The sequence below is a fragment of the Hippopotamus amphibius genome, chromosome 10 (genome assembly GCF_030028045.1).
Source record: "Hippopotamus amphibius kiboko isolate mHipAmp2 chromosome 10, mHipAmp2.hap2, whole genome shotgun sequence".
In the NCBI taxonomy this organism is placed as follows: domain Eukaryota; kingdom Metazoa; phylum Chordata; class Mammalia; order Artiodactyla; family Hippopotamidae; genus Hippopotamus; species Hippopotamus amphibius.
Genome location: NC_080195.1, coordinates 72,221,807 through 72,234,183, shown reverse-complemented (window position 1 = coordinate 72,234,183; position 12,377 = coordinate 72,221,807). Strand labels below are relative to the sequence as shown.

Below are 12,377 nucleotides of genomic sequence, written 5' to 3'. Positions count from 1 at the left end.
TACCCTCTGTTCTACCTTAGTTGACTTTCTGTGCTGAGGGTCTTGGCAGTGAGTCCTCTCTCATTGAAGAAGTAGCCTGGGTTGTGTGTTTACAAAGTTAAGGATTCTTGACATTGGTTACCCTCTGGCCCTGCACTGTTTTTAAGAAAGCTCCCTAAGAACTTCTAAGTTCAAACCCAAGTGTAACCATCATGCTGCTATCCCAGTCTCAATCAGCAGTTACTGGGGCAAGAACCCCAGAAAATCTATGACTGGACTGGCATGTGCCTTTGTATTTGTATCCTGGCAGGTAAAACCATAGAGAAGAAGCCTTCCTCATCGCTTATTTGCTATCGTCAACTTAGTGCTATGGTCTCTTTGTATCTTTCATCCAGAATTGCCCCCAACTGCACATGCACGCAGTTATTTTTAGTTCCTTACAGATTCTTTATATTTTGTTCTTCCAGGAGAGGTTTGTTCAGGTGCAGGCACTGCAGCAAAGGGTTCCAGGTCAAAGCCTGTCTCAGTCTCACATATTAGTAATCATCTAATTCCTTATCTTTGAATTTTAAAAATTTATTAGAGGCTTAAAAAACAAATCTGTTTTGGATAAACAAAATTTTATTGTGTTGTATTTAGTTGCATTGTTCTCTGATCTGTGGACACACATGCTTCTTGTTAATCCTGCTATAAAGTGTTTTTTGCCTTTTCTTTCCCTTAGGATCTGAATGGTTTTATCATTAACTAGATTGTGATTTGCATTGTTGTTTTCTAAGTATATTTACAATTATTTTATAAAAAATCTCAAAATTCTTATGCCTGGTAATAAAACAGTATACACACTTTCATTTTTTATATGACACCTATAGGAGAAAAATGTGACGTCCCCATTTAAAGATGAACAGCTGACTTCGTTATTTTTTCACTATTGTTTTTAAACTGCTTTACTATTTCATTATTTTTCACTTTTAACATTTGAACTTTATCTGTAAGTAATAGGAACTCTTCCTCACCTCTGCTCCGTCTTGAGGAATCTAGGGAAAGTGAAGTTGATGTTTCTTAATTTTTCTCAGATAACATCTATTTTTAAATATCCCAGATAGGTATATAAATTGAATCTTAATCAAAACTTAATTTATTGAGAAAAGCTAGGCAGAAGATTTTTGAGCTGTCATTATGTAACAATTTAGTGATGTGTCCTTTAATGTTAGATCTTCTATATCTTATATGATTTTTCCCATTCAGGTGTATTAAAAGCATGTTTTGAATAGCCACATTTATATAAACTTAGAATATGAAAGTTCTGTTGTGAAATTTATTTCCACATAATAGTTTGAGAATAAAATATTAGTTTATTTATATATTACAAATATACTAAGATGTATAAAATGTTTATCGCAACTCCTGTGGACCTTCACCCCTTTCCCTGTCATATGCACACTTATAGAAATTAGAGATGGGTCCATGATTACTGAGTGGCTGCTATTATTTTGTACCCTATAAAAACAATTCTTTGGAATATTTTTTGTGTGTTCCCAAAATAACAGTAGTCAGCCCTACCTGGCTTCATTTTGTCAAGCTCCAGAATTCAGAAGTCTCCAACCCAGGAGCCCAAAATAGTCACCCTTGGAATCTGCCTCATTGGAGGGGGTCCCGCTGTAGTTACACAGTGCCAGCTGAAGGCAGATTTAAGCAGGTCACCATGTGTTTTGAACCGTCTATGCCCACATTGCGTTAGCTACTGGGGATTACTCCAAATAAAGGTAAGTTTCATGAAGGACTAATGACTAACAGTGTTTACCAGTGTTCTGCACTGATAATTTTAGATTAGAAGTCAAGAAACCTGTGTCCCTGGAAAGACTGCAACAGTGCTTCCTGTTTCCATTATCACCACTGATAAAATGTTGGCAGCAACATTTCCTACCCATAAATATTTACAGAAGTCTTTGTATATATTTAGGCCACCAGGGCTAATACCAGCCCAGTCTCATTTCTCAGTTCCTCCTCGCTAAACCCACTGGTAATGTGTTTCAGATCTGAAGCTGGTGACAGGTTCCTTTGATTTAAACCCTAAATAAATGTTTAATAGAATAAGCATCCTGTGATTCCAGCAGGGCTTAATCAGAAAAATTAGACTGATTATCTTTGGATCTCAATATGGACTTGCAATATTTCTCTTTGGCTACTTGTGCTTTCCATTATTTTTTACTTGGCAAACTGTTCTCCCACCACGTTGAGATGTGTTATCCGGTCACGTCACAAACATTTAATGAGTGTTGCTCTGTTGCAATTCTACAACAGTTAACCTTTTGTTGGGAAAAGCCTCCAAACTATAAAAATTATTGATCCATGAAGCGTATACCATTTGTTTGTCTTTGTAAATGATAGCACAATAAATGTGTTGCTTTTTAAAATACTGTGATGTGCAACTAGGTGCTTTATCATGATTTTCTCTCTTGCTTTCTTGACTGCAGTTTCATTAATGACTCAGTTGGCTGTCCTCTGTATTTGTAGGTGGGTTGCCTATGAAAAAGAACACTTTAAAGGCCAGCAATTCTTGCTTGAAGAAGGAGATTTTGAAGACAGTAGTGCCTGTGGGGCGTTGAGTGGTTCCATCTTGTCTTTCCGGTACTTACAAGCTGTGAGTTAGCCTCCTTATTCTTAATTTTCTATTTTTTTTTTTTTTTTTTTTGGCTTTCCATGAAAACTGGACCTCTGGTAGAATATAAGAATATAAAATGTTTCTAATACCTGCGAGCATTAAACTGAATGGCTCATGTGACTTGCCTGCCTTTCTTAACTGCCATGATTATTATAGAATATTTATGTTTACTTTTCATCCATTGAGTCCACAATCATTTTTGACCACCTGCGTTGTTCGATGTATTGTGTCAGGTGCTGGAGATATGGTGGCCAGAGACTCAGTCCCTACCTTCACAGAGCAGGCAGTCTGGTAGGGTAGATAGCACCTATATAAATGTTTGATATTGTTTGACTATGATTGGGGTTAAGCACAGAGTACTCAGGATGCTGAGTAGTGGAAGGTCAAGTACTTCCACTTGGACGTAGAGAGGAAAAGAGGGCAACTGAGTTAAAATTTCAAGTTTGAGAGTTAGCCAAGTAGAGAAATTTAGGGACAGGGTGAAGAGGAAAGACAGATGTTTTAGCTGGAGATTACCATATTAAAAAGGCAAGGATGTGAGCCAGGGGTTCTCAGTGGGGGGTGATTTTACCTAGGGGACACTTGGCAGTGTCTGGAGACATTTTGGATTGTTATGACTTTGGAGTGGGGGGGTGGTATGGTGTGCCCCTGACATCTAGTGGGTCGAGGCCAGGGAGGCTGCTAAACCCCTACAATTCACTGGACAGCTTCCCACAACAAAGAATCATGAGCCTAAAACATTAATAGTGCTGAGGTTGAGAAACCATCACGTAAGTGAAACTGGTGTGTTTTGGAAATGCATTAAAAACAAGATATTAGGCAGAACTTTGGGAAGACAAACCCAGAGGCAGATAAGGAAGGGCCTTATATGCCACGTTGAAGAGTTCACATGATTTTTCTTGACTTGGCCGTAAGCCACTGATGGATTTTTGGCCGAATGAGCACGATTAGATTAGCAGTTTAGGAGGATCTTTTTGGTGAATGTATCAAGAAATGGCATGAGGTAAAGGAGGTAAGCCTGGAGGCAGGAGGTCTAGAATGTTCCAGGACTCCAGGCGGAAGCTGATGAAGGCATGGGGAAGAGGAGATAGACGTTAAGAGTTCTGCAGGATATCAGGGCTTATCAAATGTCACTCATTTTTCTGACCAGCTCTGAAGGCTTTTTTTAGTGTGTTCAGAGGGGCATGTTTTCTCATAATTCAGGAGTTATACCGCTGCAGTGTATTTCCAAAATAATCTTTACCCATATAAACTCTAAACTATCTGGCATGGCCTCCAAAGCCCCCTTTTGAAGGAACTGATAGTGAAGTGAAGGTGATTAGTGGGTCCGCGTGGGCTTTGGATGCATACAGGGGTTGTGTGCTTTGTTCCTTAAGCTTCTGTCTGTTGGGGGCCTCCAGCACCACTGTTGTGAACCCTCACCTGGGCAGGCACGAGGAGCCCGAAGGGGAGAGAAGAAGTACAGGGGATAAGAGAGCATTTTTTTTTTTGTCATGAGTGATCCTTGTTAGCAAGAAAGTGAGTTGGAAACCAGTTCTACCGAAAAGAAATGTAGCACAGTCCGCTGAAGACTGGGCACTGAGCTTGCTTGAGCAACAGAGAGATAGCTTTTGAGGTATTTAGTCCACAATTCTAATGTACAGGGGCCATGGGCTTTCTCTACGTAGCCACTTCTTACTTGAGCCACTCCTTACTAAAAGGCAAGCCAGACAAAACACGATAGAGCCTTCATCTTTTTTTCTTTTAAGTCATTGTGACCACATGCATTGAGGAAGCTAAAGGTCGTGATTCAAAGCATCTTCCACCTAGTATTGAGTAATTAAAAAAAATTTCCCTTCTGATTTAAAAAAAGAGTTGAGTGGAAATTTTGCTCCTAGAAATGTTTAACAGTGAATATGATGGTATCTTCCAAAGATGATTGTGACTAAAACACGCAAAACGAAACCCCAAACCCCAAGATTTCACTAGTTGAAATCTCCCAATAATAGAAAATGTGAAAAGAAAAAAATACTGTATAACTATGTAGCTAAAAAATTAGGAGATATTTGATATAGATAGTCTATGAAAAAATACATCGGAAAAAAATCGGCAGAAATTGGCATGTTAATTACCTCTGCAAACGAAAGTTTTGCGTATTTACAAAAAATGATGACACATAGTTTTTATACAAACAAGTAAGAATTTCCTTCAAAGGAAATCTCTTTTTAAATTAGATTTTTAAAAAATTAGGACTTGTTTACCTTGTAAAGATATCATAATCCTCATATAATAATCCTAACATGTTCAGGTACTTAATGGATTTACATGCATGCTTGCATTTAATCTTCACAAAAATGATGAGACAGAGACTTGTGATTCTCATATTACAGATACAGAAACTGAGGATCTAAGAGGTTAGGTACTGTGCCCGAGTGTAGAGCTGTGATTTGAGGGGCAAGTCTGTCCTACTCTAGAGCCCATGTCATACTACCCATTTTCCTTTGTTACAGAATGATTAGACTAAAAAATTTAAGCATTTCAAGAGTGGAAAACTGGAATGTCATTTAACCAAAGGCTTCTTAGCGTTTCATTTGTAGCTATAAATATATATTTACTCTGTGGACTAATACATAAGTATAATAAATAATTATTTACATAATTTTCAGACTATTTATGATTTAAATTTATGGTCATGAAAATATTTTCAAGTGAAAATTTTATTTATGTATTTATTTATTTGTTTATTTATTGGCTGTGTTGGGTCTTTGTTGCTGTGTGTGCACTTTCTCTAGTTGCAGAGAGAGGCCTACTCTTCTTTGCGGTGTGCGGGCTTCTCATTGCTGTGGCTTCTCTTGTTGTGGAGCACGGGCTCTAGGTGTGAGGGCTTCAGTAGTTGTGGTACGTGGGCTCAATAGTTGTGGCTTGTGGGCTCTAGAGCACAGGCCTAGTAGTCATGGTGCATGGGGTTAGTTGCTCTGTGACATGTGGGATCTTCCCGAAGCAGGGCTGAAACTCGTGTCCCCTGCATTGGCAGGCGGATTCCTAACCACTGTGCCACCAGGGAAGCCCCCAGGTGAAAAAAAAAATTTTTTTATTTAACTGGCTACGTTGGATCTTCATTGCTGCTCATGGGCTTTTGGCAGTTGCGGAGAGCAGGGGCTACTCTTCATTGTGGTGCGGGGGCTTCTTATTGCGGTGGCTTCTCTTGTTATGGAGCACGGGCGCTAGGCACGTGGGCTTCAGTAGTTGTGGCTTGAGGGCTCTAGAGTGCAGGCTCAGTAGTTGTGGCGCACAGGCTAAGTTGCTCCATGGGCATGTGGGATCTTTCTGGGCCAGGGCATCAACCTGTGTCCACTGCACTGGCTGGCAGATTCTTAACCACTGCGCCACCAGGGAAGCCCCTCAGGTGAACTATTTTATACTCACCAGACATAGCATATAATTGGGGAGGAGTTCTCTTTTTAAAAACCACTTGATGGAGGTGTGATTGACATGTAAAAAGCTGTACATATTTTTTATATACAAATGAGGAGTTTGGGGATAAGTATACACCCATGAAACCATCACCACCATCAAGGCCACAGACATATCCATCTCCTCTTAGAGTTTCTTCCTGCCCTCTTCATAATTATTATTATTTTTGTGTGTGTAATAAGACACAACATAAGATCTATCCTCTTTGAAAATTTTAAGTATATGATACAGTATTGTTAGACATAGGATTTAAAGCTCTTGGGGTTGTCACCTATGTCAGCCTATGTGATTAGCAGGCAGAGTTGATGTGAGACATCTTTTCCCCATATAGACTCTCAGAGGTCTTTAACCTGGGAAGAGTGAAGCGCTGCATTTAAAATCTAAGCTGAAATAATATAAAATAAACAGAGGACAGATAGAGAAGTTGCATAATACAATGCAGTCGTCTAATGTCCTGGCTTTAGTATGTGGAACACTCTGGATCTACGAAGGTCAGATCCTGGCCATGTTCCTTAGGGATAATGTGATCTGTGTCACGGAGTGCTTTGGAGAAGACAACCAGAAATATGTTTCTAATTCCAAATGAGTCAGGCAGATATATGGACGTGGAGTTGATTATTTGTAAAGAGAAAAGGACCAGAAGGAATATAGCAGTATTTATACTACAGGGATTAAAGAAGGAATTTTTATTCCTTGCCTTCCTCTATAAGACTTTCTTGGTGTGCTTGTTTTTTCTCAGTTTCATACTAGCCTGACTTTTGAATTTGCTGCTGTTGTGATTTTCAGACTCGGGGCCTCTTTTCAGATCTCTGAAACTAGGTGGTATGCAGCAGACACCGTTATGTCTCCTAAATTAGTGGATCTACCAGATCTCTGCTGGTGTCTCATATCACACTGCCCATCCCAGGGGAGTGTAGCACAGCAGTTCCCGGGCCCAATGAGCTGAGGGATTTTATGGAATTAAAAAAATAATCAAATTACCGATCCTTAAGATCCTTATTTTTGGTCCTGAAGCATCTGCTCATGAGTTTGCTCTGATGGTGGGGGGTGGTACCTAAGACTCTATTAGAGTATCCAGAGTTTCCACTGGATTTAAGCGCTTTAAAAATATAAAATGGAGTACAGATTTGAGGTCATTCCATCATTATCCATCCTTCTGGAGCAACAGAGCTCCACTTAAATCCATGGGACTTTCAAAGCTATTTAGTAAGTTTAAGTTATTTAATTGTGCTTATACTTGGAATGATAGTAACCTAGTAGCCTCACAGGACTTGTGTCCTGTTGCAGTCACCTTGTGAACAAGGCAATTAGAAGTTTTGGTTTTTTGTTTTTGTGTTTTCTTGCATATTTCCTCTCATACTTTGCACATGTGACCCTTGAGAGCCCCAGATGATTGGATTTGGCTTAGAGTTAGAGCTCTATCCAACAGGGACACCATATTGATGGCAACTAGTCAACTGGATCAGATATTGTGTATTTGGTAGGTTTGAGTGAAAAATGCAGAGAGGGTCAAAGCCAGGAGCCGGGCTCAGAAACATACTTAGAAAAAGATGGAAGGCAAACGCTGCAAGGCATGAATAAACAAAAGCAGATTAAAAAACTGAATGATGTCACTTAGGAGACTCCTGTGGCCCTTGGCCACGTCTCGGGGGATGGTAGCCAGAGTAGAAGGACACAAACTCAAGCCATGTGAGCAAACTTATTTGTGAACCCCCATGCTGCCAGCACTTGTACTTGGCACTGGGTCCTGTGACAGTGGGTCCCTCCTTCTCTGCTCAGCTCCAGGCTGCATCGTTGCCCGGTGGCCTGTGCCTCCAGCCTGCTTCTCACCTCACCCTCCTCACTGCTGCCACTCTCCCGTGACCCACACAGTAGGATTTGTGCAAATCCATGCTCAAGTAAAGTCCATCACGCCATAATACAAGTGATTTCTCACTGAAAAGGCAGGATCACAGCACATGTGCACATATTCCTATTTTACCCCAGCGTGACACAATGACACATGGTATATGTCAGTTTATCCCCACTCTATTCCTACAGCCCTAACAGGGAGTAGAGAACAACTGTAGGGGCTGAGGAGGTAAAAGCAGAGAGAGAGCATTCCGGAGTTGCCAGAATAGGGGAGGAGATGTCTGTGTGTGAGAGCTGCTGAAGACATGCCCATTGTGGTGGGGCCTGACCTGGTTGGCGGCTGTTGATACCAGTTCCTGACCAGACCCCGGACGGGCACCTTCCGTTGTCATCGCCACATTGTATCCTCACAGCCGCCTGGAGCTAGTTACGGACTTCCAGGTTGCAAGAAACAGAGGCATGTTCATGTTCCTTGGATGATGGAAGTTTATGTTGTCAGTATATCCAGGTTTGTTGATGTGGCACCCAGGCTGTAAGATTTCACTGGGGAGGCTTGTCCTGGGGACTTTAAGGCAGATTTCTTATAGGATGTTAAAGCCTTGTTGTAATATATGTATATTCTAGATTCATGTCTGGAAAAAGGTAGATCTGTATCTGTAATGAGATAGAGACACATATGTGGATATGCCATGCATATGTATATATATGTGTGTGTATACATGCGTACATATATACACACATATATGTAAAATCAGGGTTTAAGGAAGCTCAAAAGAGATTACAAGTGCAAGTGCTGTGAAAAGTGTTCTATTAATAAAATGGGGGATGGTGGCAGTCATGAAGAATAAATCCACCCCAGCTCCCATTTTTCAAGAACCATGCTAAAGTAATGAAGGTGACAGGTGTTCTCAGGTTCTACATGTTTACTCTCAAGGAGGAATTGAAAACACGAATATGGATTAGAAATTACTTTATAATAAGAATTTCTGGTAAAAAACCATTATCTTTTAAAGTTTCAAATGAAATTTGACCCAGCCGTGTCAGCAGATTTTAAATCCTTCAAAGTTGACAAGTAAGTTGTAAGTGCAAGAGAATTTTTTTAAATGTATTTTCTTTCTCTCCTCATAGATGCTTTGTTTTTATTGGATACTGTTGCACTTGTTCATGTAAAATGAATGTTTATCCCAGAAATCTTAGATTATGTTTATAATAATAATCACAATAATAATGAGAAATTTGATAGCGTTTGAGATATATAGAAGCTGATAACATTTTTCCACAGGTCTAAGACTCAAGTTACAAACAATGAAATAGTAGGCAGAAAGGAAGAGTCTTTGTGTTTTGCTGTTTGTTTTTTGTTTAGTTTTGTCTTTAATCTTTATTTACTTATTTATTTGGCTGCACTGGGTCTTAGTTGTGGTGTGCAGGATCTTCATTGTGGCATGTGGGATCTTTAGTTGCAGCATGTGGGATATTTAGTTGCAGCATATGGGATCTTTACTTGTGGCATGCGGGATCTAGTTCCCGGACCAGGGATCGAACTGGGGCCTCCTGCATCAGAAGCACAGAGTCTTAGCCACTGGACCACCAGGGAAGTCCTTTGTGTTTTTTTTGTTTGCTTGTTTGTTTTTTAATGCAGTCTCTATTTTCCAATTAAAAATATACCTATTATAAAGTTTTGAAAAAAATATAGGGTAAAATTGTTCAACTTATGGACCCAAAGATAACCACTCTTGGTGTTTTTTTTTTTTTTCTTCTAGTCTTTTTTTTAATGAAAAGTTGGGGTTTTTTTTTTTAAGAATTTGTAATCTTACCAAGTTTATAAGTTTTAGTTTTTGTCCTACATTTATATCTGACAGTGATTAAGAGTTTAGAGTAGACAAATAGATTTGGACTCAAATTCAATCTCTACCACTCAGTAGCTGTGTTATATGAGACAAATTATTCAATTTTGTTAGCTGTAAAATGGGAGTGATAGTAATATAATCACGGAAATAAGGCATGTAAAGCTCCCGGCCAGTAATAAGTATGTGATATAATTTTTAGCTGTTAGCCTGTTAAAAACTCTCCTTAATTGTATTTATTCCATCAAGCAGTGGATGCATAAAGGTTTATGTTTATAAATCTTTTGGATGTTTACACTTTTTATAGCTTTTCATGATGATAAATGATTCATCTCTGCATATAAATTTGCTGTTATTTAGTTTTAGGAAACAAGAAAAAATGAACTTCAGACTCAAAGAGTATAAACAATTTAAGTCGTTTAAATAGATATCTCAATTATTTTCTAAAATAGCTGTAAAATTTATATTTCCACGAGAAACATTCCCTGATAAAACTGGGTTTTTAGATCTTTCTTAACTTAAAAAGTGAAATGGTATCTGTTTTAATTTGAATTTCTTTATTTTTACTAGTGAAATTAGACATTTGTTTGCTTTTAACATTAATCTTTTCTGTGAATTATGTGTGTCTTTTGCTGATTGTCCATTGGGTCTTAGAATTTTTGTTATTTTTGTTTTAAATATGCTATCTGACTATATGGAGATGTCCTCTCATTTTAATTTTTAAAAAACAATTTTTTTGTCAAGCAAATTTTATTTTTTCCTGTTACACTTAAGCTCATAAAATCCTCTTCCACAATGCCCTCAGTACATTGTATGCTTATTTTTTGTTTCACATGGCTTTTGCTTTTTTAGGCACAAATGAGACTTTAGTTTCCTTTACAATTAGTGTTATATATGATAGTCTGTAAATCCCAGCAATTCACTAACTGTTGACTAATTTCCACTTTCATTAAAATGTGTTTTCCTGATAAATTCAGACTTTTTTTTCTTTAAAGTATTTAAGAGTAGTGACTATTAAAATTGTTTTCAGTGCCATTTAAAATTATTCTTGGAGTTATTTACGTGAAAATTATCCCACAGCTTTGTGAAAATTGCTAAGATACAGCAATTGCCTGTGTTCTCCTAAATTTTCCTCTCCCTTCTTTTAGAATTTCATAGAATCTTCTATCACACTGTTTGAATCTGATCTAGAAAGTGGGAAGTTTATTGACATTTCAAATCAGGAAATTTCTGACTTGGAAGAAATTGGCTTTGGCAGCGAAACAAGATCCGTTCACGTTAAAAGTGGCGTGTAAGTTGTCTCCTAACCTGAAAACCTAGAGCTTCTTTGGTGTTTAAAATTATCAGTTGCTTGATTCTGTGTCACCTCTGTTCTTTTTCCTTTTTATCCTGCTAGATGGGTTGCCTACCAGCAGAAGTTCTTCTGTGGAGAACAATATATTTTAGAAAAAGGGAAATACAAATGCTTTTTTGACTGGGGAGGATCGAATAACATCATCATGTCAATACGACCTATCCAACTGGTGAGTTAAATATGAATGTAACCAGTGCCAGTGGCATGTGATGGCATACAACTGAACACATGGAACAGGCTTTTAAAGCATGGAACTGTTGGGTTATGCCATATGTACCTATAGAGAAAATGAAACAGCATACAAATTTCTGTAGATGCCATAAAGACCTGGTGGATGGTATCAGCACCTCGTTGATTGGGAACTCTGTAATTTGATCAGTTCATTCATCCAGGAGCATTTATTTAGTGCCTTAGATATGTCAGACAGAACTGATCAGGGAAATAAAAAAAAAAAGATGAATAAGACTGCGCTGATGGGTCTCAGTCTCTTAGAGGGGACAGATGTTTGCACAATTACTCACAGTATGACTAGAGAGGAAAGAAGTGTGTAGGCAGTGCTGAGGGACCAGGGGAAGGGCACATGGAGAGCCTCCTCGGGAGTTGGGAACCATGCCCCTCCTCAAGAGGAGGATGCGTTGAGTCATGTCTTCGAGGATAAAAGCAATTTTGCCAGGAAGGGAAGTGGAGAAAAGGCAGTTCACAGAGAGGGAATCATCTCCTGATGTGCAAAGTTATGAAGTTATGAAAGACTGTGGCCAGTGCGGATAATAACAAACACTGCAGAACAATAAGGGTACCCAGGAGATAGTGATGGGAAAGAGAATGGCGGGAAGTGCAGACTCTTTCTAATGGACATTGGGGCACATTTTTCTTCTAGCTATAATATTACTCAAAATGAATTAGTAATAAACATTAAAATTACTATATACTAATTTAGTAGGTTATTTGAGGGTCCTAACCAGTTCAAGGAATCTAGTAAATTGCTCAGACCATATATTTTTTATTTTTCAAAGGGTATTTTCAGCACTTTCAAAGACAACTAAGAATATGTGATTATAATTTTTTAACTGTCTTAATATATGTTTCAGGAACCACTTGGGATAAATGAGCCTCCACATTTGGTATGTTTAAAAATATTCTTAATTTGTAATTGTTAAACTGTTTATTAAAAATGTATGCCCTTTCTCTCAAGTCTGTCTCTTTTCCTCAGTTAACTTTTATATTTCTGTTTGGT

The 12,377-nt window shown here is 38.5% G+C and overlaps 1 protein-coding gene across 6 annotated transcripts in view; it reads left to right on the top strand.

Annotated features, from left to right (window-relative positions):
• The window catches only part of CRYBG3 (crystallin beta-gamma domain containing 3), a 111,452-nt gene that overhangs the window by 59,607 nt on the left and 39,468 nt on the right, over positions 1-12,377 (top strand). For all 6 annotated transcript variants that reach the window (XR_009047666.1, XR_009047665.1, XR_009047668.1 and 3 more), the window contains exons 12-15: positions 2,494-2,620; positions 10,938-11,080; positions 11,186-11,312; positions 12,232-12,264. Coding sequence is in view for 2 of the 6 variants with exons in the window: in XM_057696373.1 (XP_057552356.1) it covers positions 2,494-2,620; positions 10,938-11,080; positions 11,186-11,312; positions 12,232-12,264 (430 nt within the window). In the remaining 4 variants the exon portion in view is untranslated. The remainder of the gene's footprint in view (positions 1-2,493; positions 2,621-10,937; positions 11,081-11,185; positions 11,313-12,231; positions 12,265-12,377) is intronic.